The sequence below is a fragment of the Orcinus orca genome, chromosome 9 (genome assembly GCF_937001465.1).
Source record: "Orcinus orca chromosome 9, mOrcOrc1.1, whole genome shotgun sequence".
NCBI classification, from domain to species: Eukaryota; Metazoa; Chordata; class Mammalia; order Artiodactyla; family Delphinidae; genus Orcinus; species Orcinus orca.
This window is the reverse complement of record NC_064567.1, coordinates 64396919-64415692: the sequence shown is the minus strand read 5'-3', so window position 1 is coordinate 64415692 and position 18774 is coordinate 64396919. Positions and strand designations below refer to the sequence as shown.

Sequence of the window (18774 nt, the reverse complement as noted above, 5' to 3'; positions counted from 1 at the left end):
AAGATGATGAAAAAGTAGGAAAATTCTGAAAAAAAATTATAATATGAAGACCCTAAATTGTTTAAAGATATTTAAAAGTCAATAGGTAAAAAATATTTATATTTTCTATAGAGATAAATAATATCTTTAATTTTTTAATGTATTCTCTTCCTCTCTATATATAAAGAAAGAGAAAGTGAAGCTAAAGATAACATTCATATTATAAATTGGATATAAATTGGTTGGTCAAAATAAAAACTGCACTGAAATTACACAAGTAAGGAGGGCTTTAGACTGTTACACTGGAGAGAAACTAAAATCAACTCTGCAGAAACAAAAGATATTTTTTAAGCCCTGAGGTGAGCTAGTGGAATAACACTGGAAGATGTAAGAGAAGAGATTGATCAGTGGGATGTGTTGAGCATACTGAGTTACTCCTGAGTTTGCAAATGTTTTCTCTGTGATTAGGCAATCTGTGCTTGCTAATTAGTGCCCAATGAAGAAAATAGGTACCTACCATACTGGGAGATTAGGACATTGTCTTCTTTGATGTGTCCATGATAGAGATGGTTCCCAACTCGAGAAAGATATTTCCTGGTTTGTAAAACTGGCAAGAGGCTAGTAGAAGATTTACACAAATTTCAAAGGGTCAGAAAGAAAATTTACAGTTGCATTTTTCTAAAATAAATTTTCTAATAAAGGGAGGTCAGGGACCTAGAATCAGGAAGAAACCTGTCTATAGTTTAGTCAAACTGTGGGTAATGGTAAGGCCATCTTGGTCAGGTTCTCGTAAACCATCAATTGGAAATATATTGGGCTGGCCAAAAAGTTCCTTCGGGTTTCCATAACATTGTACAGAAAACCCGAATGAACTTTTTGGCCAACCCAACCCAATATAAACAGTGGCTTTTTCAGGAAAGCAACTTATGTTCTGGATTTCCAATTCATTTTTTACCCCTCATCCAGCAAATATTTACTGCAAAACTCTTAAGTTTTAACAATAACTGAACCAAGGACTCCAGATATAAAGATGTTGAATAAGACAATACCTCTGGTCAGAAGGTTCTCATAGGCTAATGGAGGTAGAAAAAAAGTCTTAAAGAGTGTTATGTCTACAACACTGTGGAACACAGAGGGTAGAGCACAGCCCCATCTGGGCGGTTTGAGAAAGATAAGGTTCACAGAGGAAGGAAATCCAGTCCTAAAGGATGACTTAGCAAGATGATGAGGCAATGAGGCATGGAGAACAGTGTACAGGAAATGATAGAGGAGTGAGAAAGCAGCATGTCAGTTCATGGAAAAGCAAATGGCTTTCAGTGGATAGAATTTAGGGAAAACATGAGGCAATGGTGGAGGATGAGAATGTTCTCTGCTCTAGTAAGAATTTGGCCTTCAGCTGATAGGTATCAGGGAGACTGTGATGCTCATATTTGCATTTTAAAAATACACCCTTGTGTTCAGGGTGGGTGATTGGCTGCAGGGGAAATGGGACACAGCAGGAGGCCAGAGGAAAGTGTGAAATGGTGTGGAAGAGAACATGGGGTGAGGCAATACTTAGTGCGTTGAATAAATCAGACTCACCACCTGGATGTGATTGGAGAGGGAGTGCAGGCATTAAAAATGATTTGGAAACTTCCCATTTAAGTTGAAGAGATGTGTAGCTTCTCTTCAAGATAGGGAATGAAGAAAGAGTTATAAGATTCAATTCATGAGTCTTTTACTTCAATAAGCTGAGAGTGATTCTGGACTTACATGTCTTACAGTTGTTTTAAAGTTCAGATAAGGTGGTTATATGAAAATGTTTTCTAGGAGATCTAGGCAAATATGAACCTCCATTCTTTTCCCATCTCAATTGTTTATTGAATTTATATTGGTTATCAATATATAAGTAAGTATATGAATAATGACTTTCACTATCAAAAGTCAATATGAATTTTTAAGACAATTTCTGAAGAATACAAAAGACATTGTCAACTTAATAATAATTGTTAGGGTTACTGTAGAGTTTGTACAGGTCTGGCAAGAGGAATCTGATCCCAAGGTTACAATACTAGAGACTTTCTAAATAGTATGCTTTTTTAAAAAAAATCTTGACTCTTTATCTGGTTTCTCTCTACTTTGATTTCTCCTTTCTGCTTACCCTCCTCTCAATTTCATTACACTGATGAGTTTTGATTTTGCAATGGCTTCTGGAGGTGCATTGCATATAGTGCTACTGAGACTGTTAAAAATTAACCATAGTATAACTGAATCACCTTGCTGTACAGCTGAAACTGACACAACATTGTTAATCAACTATACTCCAATATAAAATAAATTTTTTTTTAAAAGTCAACCATAGCAGTCAACACATTTCTATGATTTAAAAAAATCAGGATGATGCCAGGGACATTTATGGAGTAGGACTAAACGTACATATACCTTACATTAAAATACAGTTCATTATATTTTTAATGTATCAATATTCGTAACTCTTAAACTATAAAAACCTTCATAAACCAAGGTTTATCTTTTATATTACATTTAAGCTTCACCACAATGAATGCAATAAACTTTCAGTATATACTTTTACCAAGAAAAGAAAATGTCTATCCTCTGACCCCAGTTCTCATTTTGTTTTACTTCTCTGGAAATCTTCACGAATTGTTGGTGTAATTACTTCAAGCTGATGTTTAATTCTCTTATGCTATAGTAGGAAACGCAATAGAATGAGAGGAGATATTTTAGAAGAGTTCATGAGAGTTTGGTGGTATCCCTAAAAATAGATTCAAAAAGGGGAAATTTGGGAGTTAAAGTGCCAAAATACATGTTTAAGTTGATTAAAATGATAAATTATTAAGAACATTCTTAAGATTATATTTATGGAGAAAAATGTTAAATGGGTGTCACCAACTTAAATATTTAAATATGTTTTTGAGTTCATAAAAATAAATAAACCCAAGCATTTTCATTTTATTTCTCAACCTCTTGTTAAAGTGTTTCACAAACAAGTTTGAATAAGATATGCTTCAGTTAAGGCTTCAAAGTAAGATGTAAATTGTAATATGTGGACAGTCATTCATTCATTTACTTCTGTGTTATATATTTCATGTAAAATATGCATTTTTTTAAGATTTGGTTAAAATGCCTAGAGCTTGATGTGGGGTCAGGGGTGAGCATGTTATGTAAAAGCAAAGCAGTCCTTCGAAACTTTTCATGTTGGAAATGCATGCCAAAAAATATAGTATATTTAATACACAAAGTCAAGCATGAGAAGGATTCTAAGTGTTGGCATCACATTCAGAATAGCAAGAAATTAACCTCAGAAAGATTAAAGAAAAAAATCTGCTGGTTCCTTGACTTCTTTGCAGACAAAGCCTCATCCATTCTTATCTCCTTTGGCATCTCAAGTTCTCCCTACCACCATAACAGTTAAAAAGGTAGACTGGAGAGTTGGTTAGAACTCAGTACAAATCTCTGCGTCTTTAGTCAAACTTCTGCTAATTTGAGACAGTAAAATTAAACTTATTGAGCTTGAATTTCCTTTAAAGTGAAAAATACATATTAATATCCATGTCAGAAATATGCTGTGAAAGATATAAACTTTCAGTTATAAAATAGATAAGTCATGAAGATGTAATGTATAGCATGGTGACTATAGTTAATACTACTATATTGCATATTTAAAAGTTGATAAGAGAATACATCTTAAAAATCTTCATCACAAGGAAAAATGGTAACTATGTACAGGGACAAATGTTAATTAGACTTATTGTGGTGATCATTTACAAATATTGAATCATTATGTTGTACACCTAAAACTAATGTTATATGTCAATTATACCTCAAAAAAAAGAAGGCTGTTGGCACAATTAGCTGAGATGATGTATATAACATTCATAGCATGGTGCCTGACCAAAGATGAGCAATCAGTAACTATTCATTGAATGAATGTTTTCACCCAGGTATAAAGAGAAGTATAAAGGGAAGTCCCACAGAGAAGTGAATGATGTTAGGTAGGAAATCCAGATGAATTCGTTTTATATAGCTGCCCTTTCAAGAGGCAATTCAGTTCTAATCAAACCACAAGAGAATAAAGGCAAAAAAATCTTAGAGCAATGCTTTTCAAATTTTACCTGTATACAGATCACCCAGGGATCTTTTTAAAATACAAGTTATGATTTATGGGTGGGATCTGAGAGACTGTATTTCTAGCAAACTCCAGATGATGCATGTGCTGCCTGTCCACTGAATACACTTTAGCAAAGTCCTAGACCACTTGAATGCATGGTATTTTAAGAAACACTGTACTTAAATCCATATTTGTCTAGTCCAACCTTCTGTTTCCGAGAACAACAGCTTAAACTTAATTCATTTATTCACATAGTAGATTATCTAGTGTCTACTAGGTGCCAGGCAGTGTTTTAGGTTCTAAGTATAAAATAATGAACAAGACAGATAAGAAACATGCCCTTATTGAGCTTGTACTCTAGTAGTAGGATCAGATAATAAACATGTAAACAATTAATTAAAATAGTTTCTAGTGGTGGTTAAAACTATCACGAAAATAAAATGAATTTACTGTGAGATTGTGTATGGTCAGTTAAGGCTCCTCTAGCAAGGAGACAATTGAACTGAAACCTGAATGTTGAGAAGCAGTCTGCTGTGTGAAGATATGAAAGTTTCATGAAAAAGGAAGAGAGAATGCAAAGGCAACAGTGAGATTGGTCTGTAGGAGGAAAGGAAAAAAAGTCACTGTGTCTAGGGCATAATGCCATTATTTGGATACAAGACCCTGATGGGCAATCAGGAGCGATTAGAGGGGCAAACAGGGGCAAGGTCACACCTGACCAAGTTGTGGGACCGTGGTGGGGGGGATGTGTGTAGAGGGGGGACTGCCAGGGAGGAAAGTGAAGTAAATGCTGAAACCTTGGAGGTTGGATCCAAAGTGGTTCTTAACAGCTCCACAGAGGGTTAAGGTGGACTCTAGAAGGAATTAGCTTACAGGAAAGTACACCTGATTAAGCAGAAAAAGGTAAGTGAAAAAGATCTAACATAAGGTGTGAGACACAGGTTGGGGGAAAAAAAAAAGACCAACTCAAAAAGCAAGAAAGGTTAAAATTGTACATCCCTTAGGTTTACACTACAAGAAACAGGAATGTATTATTTATGTCATGCAAATTAATGTAATTGCACACAGGTAGCACACTCTCCTCTAATGTTGCAGGATGAGTTAAATTTTTCTGAATAGAAATGATTAAGTAACTATTATAGAAAACAGAAAACTATAATTCCTGGTTGACTATACGCCCCAAACTTGCCTTACTTTTCACAGAATATTGGAAATGAAAGTGAACGAGAGTAGATAGAACAATAAAAGATAGCAACAAAGGAAATAAGACATATGCAAGCCCCTCTTTGCACTAAGAAAAAAGTCTAGTACACACAAGAGTCATTATGTAAATTGTAGAATATTACATGTTTTGGAGTATAATGATTTTTATATTGTATCTACCATACAATCTATATCATACCATTTATTGGGATGTAAGCCAAACTCTAAAGCCAGTAAAAGCAGAATTAAAGGAGATCTTCTTACAGATCAGAGTAACTAAAGAAGAATGAATAATATAATGATGACCCAACAGTCATTTTAGTGAGTCTTACTTACTAGTGAGCAAGCCTAACAATTTAAAGGCTTGCAAACTAGTGGCTACTAACACGCATTCCAATTGACTTCTGATTTTGCCTAATGATTTAAGGCCCTACAAACTAGTAGCGATTAATGTTAGAGCATTTCCAATTGACTTCTGATTTTCTGTCTTTGTTTTTCAAATACATGAATAAAGGACTGTCCATTCAAAAGATGCTCCTAACCCTCCATCAGTGACAAACAGCTTTGAGTTGTTGGCTTATAGCAATGAAGAAGGGCATGATTCGTCACCCTTTCTCATCTGAATGCCTAATGCCTCAAGTCACACATTTCTGACACACCCGTTCTGAATTATGGATATATTCTGTGGCAAAACAGCAGATTAATTTTGCCTGTTTGTATATTGTTTTACTCTGTTCCATTGACCTCATTAGCACCTGTACTTAACAGCTAAGCCACAGAGTTCAGACGTTTTCATACTGTATTGTGGTCATTTATTTGTAATTCTTCTAGTTTTCTTTGGCATTTATTAACAGCAACAATATTTTCTTCCTCACTGACCTTTTGTATATATCCTTTCATTTACTCAAACGCTAGATGAGTGCCGGTCTCTAGATCTCTGTGAGTAACAGAAAGAGTGGACTGAGATGAAGCTAGAAAAGAAAACAAGAGCCACATCATTTGAGGTCTCATAAACTTTTGAGAAATCTGGCCTTCATCTTAAGAGCAGTAGGAAAGTACTGAAGAGTGTTAAGCACTGGAGTGACACAGTCTTACTTCTGCCATTAGCTTACCTTGTTGTTTTTTGCCCCTTTCCCAATGGGATCACTGTAGCCAGTGGTTTTATACTACCATCCTATTATTTATGTTTCCTGGCTATTTCCAACTAACGGACTAGTTTTTTTTTGTTTTGTTTTTTTTTTTTTGTGGTACACGGGCCTCTCACTGTTGTGGCCTCTCCCGTTGTGGAGCACAGGCTCCGGACGCCCAGGCTCAGCGGCCATGGCTCACGGGCACAGCTGCTCCATGGCATGTGGGATCTTCCCGGACCGGGGCACGAACCCGTGTCCCCTGCATCGGCAGGCGGACTCTCAACCACTGCACCACCAGGGAAGCCCCGGACTAGTTTTTTAATGAAAGAAAAAGGTTGCCAACTGTACAAAAATAAATTCTCTGGGAGACACAAGAGAGTTTGCAAATAAGAGAATATGAGTTGGTTCAGGAAAACCAATGGTACATGCTATGGATGGACTCATTATTTGTGAATGATGGCTCATCTGCAATAATGAAATAAAGGGGGATGGACATATTTCTTTGATGCTCTTTATTGCAAAGATTAATAATATAAGTATAAAAATCACTTCCTGGGCAGGTATCACAGCATAAAATACTTGTAACAATGTGCTTGATCTACACACCCAAACACTGATAATAAAGAAGCCTCATTTAGGAATCAGTTGATCGATCTATCTGTCTTATCTATGTGTCTATCTATTCATTCCTGGTAATTTTTTAACATCTGGCTATAGTATGCCGTGACTCTTTTGGTTTTGCTTTTAACCAAGAACAAGAGGGAAGTAACCTAGTTTATGTTGGTGCCCACCTGGTTTCAGTTGCTCATTTTACATTATTTAAAAATGATAGACTATTGGTGATGATGTCTTTCCCAGGAGAAGAAGTTGACAGACAGCTGTGCAGAGACGCCATCTTCCCCATCCCTGTTGCCTGCGATGCCCCGTGCCCCAAGGACTGTGTGCTCAGCACATGGTCTGCATGGTCGTCCTGCTCCCACACCTGCTCGGGGAAAACCACAGAAGGGAAACAGATACGAGCACGGTCCATCCTGGCCTATGCAGGAGAGGAAGGTAAGGTCACCAGGTTCAGAAGGGACTTAGGTTTCTTCCAGAAGTTGGTGTGCATTTTCTTTGTGTAGCCTGGATACGATGGATGTTCTACAAAAATCAACTTCCAGAAATCCAGCAATCCAAGGAGATTTAATATCTGTTGACATATTGGGCAGCTTGCTCCTGTTCCCCCAAATTAACCTTCAAGATAGATCTTTAATAAAAAAGACTTTGGAAAGTGAACTCACTTTGCCTTTTCTCCCTCCTAATAATTCAAGTTCTTTCTACTTCAAAGTGTTAAACCTGTGAAAAAAATTTGAAAATGACTCTCCACATTGCAAATGTCAGGTTTCATTGTTTTTTCTCTATTTCAGTAGTCAATTTTCCCCATGAAATCGTATTCTACCTTCTCATAAATAGTAAGCTTTATTTTAAATAATCACCAGCATGACTGTTGCTTGACTAAAAATTACATGGATTTTCTAGCATTCAGGTTCCTGAGCATAGGCTCTGAGATCCAGAATGTAGACTGTGTTCATTTTTAAAATACTTTGCTCCTAAATCATTTCACCCTATTGGGTGAATAAAGCACAGGTTTTTCATATATTCATAGTTCAGTTGTTCAAGCTTTATTGTCGAGTAATACAAGGCTCTTGGTAATTGTCTTTCAAGCTTGTATCCAGATGCTAATTTGGCCTCTGTGTGACTGGGTGATATAATGTCGTATTTAATCTTGTCATTCTGGAAAATAACACAGGAGTAAGGAAAACGTAGAAATAAGTCAAGTTCTGTCACATTAAGGCATGTTCTGTCTCAAGAATATAGGCGTACGTTATTTAAATGTTATCAGGCTGAATGACACTTCTCCATTCACATTTAACACTAGTAAATAATGATTTCTATTTGTAGTAAGCACATGTTTCTTTATGTATACCTCCAAGTAATCAATTTTGGAGGAGTTTTCATATTGCCTATTTCATTTTTCTGTTTATGAAGCATTTTAGTGATAGAAATCTGCTAGTATTCTTACTTAATCAAACTTGCTATCTGTGTATGTGATTCTATGCAAAAATACAACTACCTTGGACTTAAGACATAGGAGAAAATTTAACATATTTAAAATAGTCAACCTATGAGAAAATTTAGAATTTTCTTTAAAGTGTCCAAAAACTTTTTCTTGTCACCTCAATATAATTTTAATCATTTGCTACCAAGAGAAAAATGTATCTGTGGAACCTAATAGAAAAATAGAACCTTTTAGAGACAAAATTATATTCCTTATGTTGTCAAACAATAACTCTAACCTTGTATAGATTATATTCAGACTTCACACTCTATCAGCTCAGATCATGTCTTGGGCTTCATTAAAATTAGATCTGTGGTCACCCTGCTTCCTATAAATCCATTATACTCTGCAGACACTTGCTGTGTGACTAGTAACAAGTGACTTTTCGCCCTATGAGTCACATGGCTGAGATTTTGCCATGTTTGAAGAACTCACCAGATCATTATTTCTATAGACATGATGCTTCACACTGAAAGGTCATAGAATGCTTTAAAGGCAAAAATGTATGATTGTTGTTTGGTATGTATCATCCACTTAGTTTGAAAGTGTGGGACTTCGATAATTTTTAATGAAGGCTAATAGCTGCATCATAAGCAGCCCGTGCTGGAAAATTACAGATGTGTATATAGTTAATCATAAAGGCATGAATTCAAAACATACTTTTAAATGGAAACTGTAGAGGAAACTCTGGCAATGAGGAATCTGCTGCTATTTGTCTCTGTTAATAACAGCTACAAAAACTGGTATAATTATGTGAAATATTTAATGAAGAATTTATCTTTCAAAAACGATATAATACCTATTATTTGCTGGACACTGAAACACATTTTCTTTTCTTCAAACTAAGCCTTTTTTAATTCTGAGCTATTTTCTAAATGATTTAGGAACTGCATTTGCAGGAAGTTTTAAAATATGTTTCCCTGCCAATTAGCTAACGCTTTATAATTCTACACAAAAGCAGGTATTTCTATTATTCCCCAAGAATTAGTATTTTGTACATGTCATAAATGTTCTTAATTATCTGTGGATCAGAAAATTAATGTGATAACCTTAAGGGAAAAGATCACCTTAATAAAATTATATATTGAGTAAACGTAAGACATGAAATTATACAACTTTCTCATGAAATAACTTACAGGAAAAATGTATTTATCTGGATTTACAAAATAAATGCTGCAACCTATACATTTGTACTTTTATTTATCTCAGTAATATAATGTCTTTGTATTAATAAGGAAACATTAAGTTGTACTGCAGTAACAGCCCATAAGTTCAGTAACTTTAAAAAAAAACAATTATTTTTCCCTCTTGGGAATTTTGCTGCAGTGACAGGTGACTCTCCAAGGCAGTCTGTCCTACATGAAATGTCTCAGCATTGCACCTGCATATGAAGGCCTACCTCACAATCCTCATGCCGGAGGAAGAAGTTAGCTGGGGAGTCTATCTGCTGATTTAAAAGCATCAGCAATTAAATTCTTTCATCCAGAAGTGATTTGTGTCATTTCCACTGACATTTCACTATCAAAGCAAATCATATAATCATGACTTGAAGTTGAACCTAATTTTAAGCGGGGCAGGGGAAATATAGTCCTACTGTGTGCTAGAAAGAGAGGAGTGCTGGCTACTGGTCTTACCCCTGGTTTACCTGTCTTTTTTTTTGTATGTCTGTATGCATGTGTGTGTCTACCTCTATGTCTATATGTATATCTGTTTCCATATATATGTGTGTGTGTGTGTGTGAGTGAGATAGAGGATTATTCCATGTGGCCCCAGTGCAGTAGATAAGCTCTCCATTGTTAAAATGTTATGACTTATTATTTCTTTGTTCCTATTAAAAGAATGATAGAATAGTAGAATAGCGCTTCCTTTTCCTCATGTTATACTTTCTTTTTGCTTTCCTTCCCTTCCTTTCTAGGCTCTGTATCTCTCTTCCCGAACAATTTTATATGGAAAATCATTAAGTGGAACCAAGCAGTTGAGCATCTGTGCCAGCAGGTGGGGGGTCTGCAGTGGTCCAGAGTGGGTTGTCAGAGCCCAGGCTGAGTGAGATGAGCATCCCCAGTAGGAAAAGGATGGCCTGGCATGAAGTGTCAGAGACACTGAGAAGTCTAAAGCGGTCGGGGTGGGGAGGACCATGGATTATATAAGAGGGTAAAAGCAGCTACCCAACACAGGATACCAGAGCACGAGCAGGGTGAAGAGAGAATCCCAGCGTTGAAGCAGCCAGCCCAGTGTGGGGTGTTGGAGCCAAGCAGGGATGAGGAGGGTTTCAGTAATGTGGGGTGGCCGAATGCAGGGTGTCAGAATATGGGCAGAGTGATGAAGATATCCTATGGGTACAGCAATGAAGATGGCAGTGAGAGATTGGAATAATCTGGGGTGGGGGAGTGACCAAATAGGTACATGTATTAAACATAATAGGAGTTGGGTTTCTTATTGCTAGAGAAGGGAGTTATAAGTATGTTAAGAAAGAAAACTAGGGCTTCCCTGGTGGCGCAGTGGTGGAGAGTCCGCCTGCCGATGCAGGGGACACGGGTTCGTGCCCCGGTCTGGGAAGATCCCACATGCCGCAGAGTGGCTGGGCCCGTGAGCCATGGCCGCTGAGCCTGCGCATGTCCGGAGCCTGTGCTCCGCAACGGGAGAGGCCACAGCAGTGAGAGGCCCGCGTACCAAAAAAAAAAAAGAAAACTAGGATAAACCCTATTGTATTATATTGGAACTTGAAGTTATCAGTGTGAATTCATGGTGTCCAATTTATAAATCTAGGCATAGAAATAAAATACAAACATAAGTATGATATATATTCATATTATGGATGTATACATGTATTAGCTCTGTCCACTGAAATGACATGAGAGCCGCAGGACCACAATAGCAATATGTGCATTCAGCACTCAGATCTTGGTGTCTAATGCCGTTCTCCAATGAAAGGAACCAGGGCTTTTTGGAGAAATAGCTGATTCTAAGGCTGAGATAGGAAAAGTGTAAGATGTGCCTGGAGGATCTTGTGCCAGAAAGGAAGGAAGAGGAGAATATGTCAAAAGGTCACAGAAGCTAGCTTGAAGGGTCTCCCACTGGCCACATACAGGAACAATGTGAATGCCAAAATAACGGTAACAGCTGGTTATAACTCTTTAAATAAGAGAGGAAACCATGAATCCATACTTGATATAAATAAATGTATTAATTGAAAGTCTGATGAAGAACATTATATTTACAATCTTAAGTATCCTCCTAAATGAAGAAGTTTGACAGACACCACCTTAATCCAGTGATCAAAGTTTACATCATCAGTAATGGGGAACGTGCATAGCGTGTGTTCCTGGTGTGGTACAATGAGAACATGACATCACATCTGTAACATCTCTGTCGCAAATACATATTGTAGAATCTAATCATGAGGAAAGATCTGACAAACCCTAGCTGAAAGACATTGTACAAAATAACTGGCCCTTAAACTTCAGAAGTGTCTAAATTATGAAAATTAAGGAAAGACTGAGGAAGATCAAAGGAGACTAACAAGTCGTAACATCTAAATGCAACACTTGATTCTGAACTAGGTCCTTTTGCTATAAAGAATATTTTGGGATAGTTGGCAAGCTTGAATGGGTCTGAGGATTAGATGGAAATAATGTATCAGTGTTAATTTCCTGATCTTAAATATTGAATGTGCTTATGTGTAGGAAAATGCCCTTGACTGCAGGAAATACACATTGAAGTTTTTAGGGTAATAGGGGATCATTTCAATAACTTCTTCCAAGTGATCCAAGGGAAGAAACTATTGATAATACTTTTAATTTTCCTATAGTATTGAGGTTGGTTCAAAGTTAAACAAAAAATAATAGAATGAAAACAATTTGAATACAATTGCTTTTCATAGCATCTTGAGTAACTTTATATAACCTATTATTTTGTGTACCGGCAGTACACAAAAATGTCATAAAATGCCTCTTATTGAAATATTGTCGTTTGGAAACCAAATCACAAATGATAGCAACTGGAGATAGATAATATACTGGAGAAAGTAAAAATATTTCTTTTCAACTTAAAAAATAAAATTGTGTGTGTATGTGTTTGTATCTTACTTCCAAAGCGTTGACTTTTAGTTAAATAAGATTAGTAATTTGCTTTTTGATTTGTTTGATACTTTGAGGTAAAAATCTTCCCTGTATTTTGTAAAACTACAGGATGGATTCCAAGAGCTACTTCAGAATTATTTCAGGAGTTCTAAAAGGATGCCGTCTTTTAACATTTAAGTCTGGCATGTTTTTAATATAAATAGTAGTGAGTTGAATTTTAATGAAAAATTTTAAACTGATGTTAGGTTTATGGCCTTCTCCATTTTTTAACTTGTGTTACAGATTCTTAACACACTTGGTTTAAAAAGGAAAAATGATTTTCAAAATGTTTCCCACTGAGTATAGCAGTAACTTCTGTTAGTTCTCATTATAGATTCAATTACCCTTACAAAGCAAGAAATGAGAGAATATTTATTTTTGTAAAGTTCAGAATGAACTGATATTATAACTTCAGCAAAATGTTAGTGTGTCTTTACACCTGCTTTGTACATGCAGAGAATGGAGACAATTGAATAAAATTAGACCAAAATTTTTCTCAAATAATTAGTATCTTCAAAAATTATATTTTGCAGTATAAAACATTGGGGAGAGGAATATTTCTATTTTATCTTGCTTAGTTTTTATAGTTAAATGATATTAATTCTAAGAATCAGGGAGTATTTATATTTCCTAGAGGAATTTGAAGAACCCAGGATCTATTTTATGTGTCTATACACACATAACTCTGACTTCTAAGCAAATACTGCCACTTCCTCATCTTCCTACTACTGACTTTGAAAAAGGAGTTCTGCTTCAGTCTGTTCCTACAGGACCACCAGGCAGGATTTATGCAGACTCCACCCTGGGATGTCTTCTACCTTTTACTACAAGGGGAAACAAGTGGAAGGGGTAGGGGCTGCAGCAGAGTCTCTTGAGGTTCTCTATGGCTAACACTCTTCCAATTAAATTCCCTGAAATCATGCCATGGCCAATGTTCTTTTCATCCACAGTGTTCTGCTATCAAAGTAATTAGGGCTGCAGTAGCAGGCAAAGTTACAAGTATCTTAAAACTGTAATTCATAGTACACTGTAACTGCCTCTTCTTAGTCTGAGCCCCGTCCACTTCTTTATTGCCAGTTACTTCCCTGTGTGGACTGTCTACTCCAATTGACTGCATCAATGTTACTAATTCCCAGGGTCATGCCTGCCTGAGCACCTTTGCTTTTATTTATTTTTTCTTCTGCTTAAATAAAATCCTCCCTTCCTTCTCTCCCTTCCCAGAACTCTGCTTATTAAACTACTACTCCTTCAAAACTCATATCAATGCCTTATCTCAATAACCTGAGTCATTTTTACTACCCCCAAACTAATGTAATCTTACACTTTTGAATCCCAATTATACAAAATACCTCTTTTAACATAATTATTATATTCTACCTAGAATTATACTCATTTTTTTGCTCAACTTATCCCCCTATTACTTTTCTCCACTGCATTATAAGATCCTTGAGAGTAGCAAGAATTATTTCCAGCCCCTCTAGTTATCCCTTGAAGCGCAGGTAACCATTGCATATTGCAGTCAGTACATAGGTTTCTAATTAATGTTTTGAAAAGGTTATTTTTTTTTCAATTGGCCGTCTAAATTGTAAGGACTTCAATGCCAGACCCAGTAACGCCATAGTTCTGTTAAATGTTTCCTAATCAAGCTTTTTATGATCTTGATGTGGGGAGGAAAAGTCACTTTTTAATTCCTAAGAGAGAAGTTTCACATAATAGTTGGTATTTTTCTATGGACATGAAAGTTTATTTATATAGCAGGATTTCATCAAAGTATTATAAAGTCTTTCTTTTTGCTGGAATGATAGAAAATCTAAATAGTCACATTAGTATGAAGCGTATGTTTTTATGTATAAGAGGATTTTTAAGAAAATATGCTTATCACTAATTTTGTCACAGGTGACATTTTATAATCTCCCCAGTACTACGGAAATGGGAATATTCCCAGATGTCTGGAATTAGATCTTCCTATAAATAATAAGTAAATTCAGTATTGTATCTATCAATTTTTCAACCATAAAATTATTCCCCAAACAACATGACCGTGCTGCAGTGACTGATTACTCCAAGCCATGCTTTCCAAATTGCCACATTGTTATTATAATTAAGACCACATTGGGGCTTATCTGTGCAAGTATCTTAACATCAGCCCCAAACTGCTGATGTGGCTTTAACGTGGATTGGGGCAAGAAAATAGATAGTCTTTATGTCTGTAAACTTAAACAGTTATCTTGTAGCTCCTGGACACCTTATGCTGATGTTGTAGAAGTTCTTATTTTTTTCAAAGCCAAGCAGTGAATTCCAATGTCAAAAACAATTCAGAGTTTTAAAATCACAATTTAAATAGCATACGTATACTCAAAGTGAAAATGGGCTAAGTAAAGACACACATTATTTTGTTGAAGAAGGATAATTTCACCATTAATATGAAGGTATGGTTAAAATGGTTATGTAAAATGTCTACAATTAGCCTGTGTTTTCCTGAGAAATAAGGCTGGACAAATCTAGAGCCTCAGGGAAATGGGTAATAAGAGTGCTCATTTATTTCTCCCCAATCCAATTAGCAGGTTTAGGAGTCGTTCCTATTCAAATCCTAAACTTATTGCTTCCAGTGATGGAAGATAGGATATGAACTGTGACAGATGTTTTCACCTTCATGAAGCAGGGGACAGCAATGAAATGCTGTTTAATGCAGGTTATTCGCATGTTGATCCCATGTTCAACACTGCGTAAGTGATTAGAAATTGCAGTTAAATTCTCACGTAAACTGCCTACTGATTTATATGCTGAATAGCGGGATGTCCTTACTCACAAATGAAATGACACCTAAAGATCAGCTCAGGGTGTGTTTTTTTTATGACTTTTACCCAAATCTCAAGCTTTAGAGGCCATCTTCCATAATAGGGTCACTAGCTATTGAATCACTTTTTCTTATTTTTTTTAACTTCTTTAGACTTGCTTTCCTAATATCTAAAACCCACCTCTTATTATGTTCAATATTTCCCCCATTTACTATTACAAATATGTGTGATGAACACCCAAGGTTTCTGCCATTCCACATGAACAACCAGTTATTTTCTGTTCTTAAGATGAAATCCAAAGACTACATAAGTTTGACTAGATCAAATTGTTAATAAAGTAAGCAATAAATTCCTCCAATACTCTGCTTTTAACAATATAAAGCTTTTTATTTTCTTAGTTGACATTATAAATAGTATAGTGTTAAGAAACTTCCTAAATTCCTGTTACTGTGGCCACATCCTTTAATCTGTATGGGCTCATCCACTTTAGAGTTTTTACCTTGTACAGCAGCTGTGGATATTAAATGAGGTCCCATCTACAAAGTACTTATAATGGGGCTAGCACATAAAAAAGTTCCATATTGACAACTCCACACCATATTCTGTTGATTAAAGGACACATCTGTTTTACCCTTCATCATCTCTGTAATTACTACATCTTACAATGGATGTATTTTTTTTTTAATTTTTATTGGAGTATAGTTGATTTACAGTGTTGGGTTTCAGGTGTACAGCAAAGTGAATCAGTTATACATATACATATATCCATTCTTATTTTTTTATATATGCTTTTCCCATATAGGCCATTAAAGAGTATTGAGTAGAGTTCCCTGTGCTATACAACAGGTTCTTACTATGTATTTTATATATAGTAGTGTGTATATGTCAATCCCAATCTCCCAATTTATCCCTCCCCCACTTACACCCTGCTAACCATGTTTATTTCCTACATCCATAACTCTATTTCTGTTTTATAAATAAGTTCATTTGTATGCTTTTTTTTTAGATTCCACATGTAAGCAATATCATATGATATTTGTCTTTCTATGTCTGACTTCACACGTATGATAATCTTTAGGTCCATCCATGTTGCCGCAAATGGCATTATTTTGTTCTTTTTATGACTGAGTAATATTCCATTGTATATATGTACCACATCTTCTTTATCCACAATGGATGCATTTTAAGATCACTGTGGCCAAGCAGCAGTTATAACACAGTTTTCATTGCTAGTACATGTGAATTTCATTGTTATTCCTGGGAGCAATAGCAACCTCATGATATTTCTGCCAAAAACAAAGAAACAAAAACAGCTAAGGGCCATTTGAGGAAGGAAAGTAAACCGTTCCTCAGTTGCCTGCTTAAACCTCTCATTCATAGACATCTTCTGGTATGATTAAAAATGCAACAGCAAGGGCTTCCGTGGTGGCGCAGTGGTTGAGAGTCCGCCTGCCAATGCAGGGGACACGGGTTCATGCTCTGGTCCGGGAAGATCCCACATGCCGCGGAGCGGCTGGGCCCGTGAGCCATGGCCGCTGAGCCTGCGCGTCCAGAGCCTGTGCTCCGCAACGGGAGAGACCACAACAGTGAGAGGCCCACGTACCGCAAAAAATAAAAAAATAAAAAAAAAAATGCAACAGTATCAGAACTTAGAAATAGGTACCAGTATCCTGGAAGAAAATGCTGGAGACAACAGGTGAACACTCTTGAAGAAATCCTGCATCATGAACACGTTTGATGCCACAGAGATGATAGTGTAGGAGAACACAAACTTTGATGAGTGTGAGTCTAAAAACTTGAAATATTTGGATTCTGAATGTAAAGAAGTTTTAGGAATACCGTCCCTTTTAAAGTATGTAAAAGGGTTATATTTTTTTAAATTATGTCAGTAAGTCATACAAAGCAATTTCAATAAGCATACAGTAAAAATTAGAGTTGATAAAAAGTATTGTAGTTTAATTTGCAGCCATTTCTCTTTCTTTGGGACACATAAAATGATGGTCTATCCCACAGTCAGTCACATCTTAGATTTGAAGAAATACGATATTATCATTACTACATGGCTTCTCCAATAATGCTATGGAAAGTCAGAAAGCATCAGTTGATTTTAAAACCCCTGTTTCTAATCACCCTAAATCCTAATTCATTGAAATAATCAGCACTTTGAAACCTGTAATTAAGGCTTTCATTTTGAGGGATAGCATTTGAAAACACACTGGGTTTTCTCCATCCACAGAGTCTCAATGCTCATGTTTCCCCTGGTTAGCAATTACATAGGCTTTATTTGTTCCTCAGTTTCATCTTCTCTAGTGAATAATGGCCTCTCTCTTTGAGGTCCTCCTGAGTGCCCCAAACCAAATATCATATATACCACATAGTTTAAATTTTAAGCCAGACCATGCCAAATGAGATAAGTTTACTATGCAATTTGCCTTCCTAGCAGTGCACTGGTCACATGTGCTAAGTGGCAGGTATCATTGTTATTGTTAATTACAAGGAACAGAGAATGGTAAGGTTCCTGTTGGCACCATATCTAATCTGCTAATGTTGTCCATTTTTATAGGTGGAGCTCAGTGTCCAAATAGCAGTGCTTTGCAAGAGGTGCGCAGCTGTAACGAGCATCCCTGTACTGTGTACCACTGGCAAACTGGTCCCTGGGGCCAGTGCATCGAGGACACCTCAGTTTCATCCTTCAACACAACTACAACTTGGAACGGGGAGGCCTCTTGCTCTGTTGGCATGCAGACAAGAAAAGTCATCTGTGTGCGGGTCAATGTTGGCCAAGTGGGACCCAAAAAGTAAGGGCTTTAGAATGACAACAGTAAATTCTGTGGCCAGCCATGCAGGGATTGGCTTAGGCTTTACTTGCTTCATGAAAGGAAGCATTTGATTCTTATCATACCTGGCCTCAAGTGTAAGACTTCTTTGTTTTGAATGCAGCCACTGATAAAGTTGTAACAGCTTGAGAGTCTTGTACCTGGGATCCATAAATTCTCTAGAAATCTTTCTATGTGGTATCTACTTTCAGTGTTACAGTAGCAGTTTCTGCTTTTATTGAGCTAGTGAAGCAATGAAAGAACTGCTTGCTTTTGGTCTGGCTGATCAATAATGACAGTATATGAAGTCCTAGCAGTGGAGGTCATCCATGACCTCCTTTATATCCGTAGGCTATGGAGGCTGCCGATCTAGTTTAATTGGGCGGTAGCCTTCTATGCTCTGCCTTTCATTTCCCCTAGAAAGTACTAGATCAAAAATACTGAGGCCAAATTATTACATCTTTTAATGGTTAAATGAATAAGCCATTTATTCCCAAGAGAGAGCCTTAGGATAGGATGAG

General features: G+C 36.5%; 1 protein-coding gene across 1 annotated transcript in view; it reads left to right on the top strand.

The window, feature by feature from the left end:
• The window catches only part of THSD7A (thrombospondin type 1 domain containing 7A), a 456281-nt gene that overhangs the window by 344273 nt on the left and 93234 nt on the right, over positions 1 to 18774 (top strand). Inside the window, exons 7-8 of the mRNA XM_004265544.3 lie at positions 7282 to 7476; positions 18001 to 18235. Coding sequence (XP_004265592.1) covers positions 7282 to 7476; positions 18001 to 18235 — 430 coding nt within the window. The remainder of the gene's footprint in view (positions 1 to 7281; positions 7477 to 18000; positions 18236 to 18774) is intronic.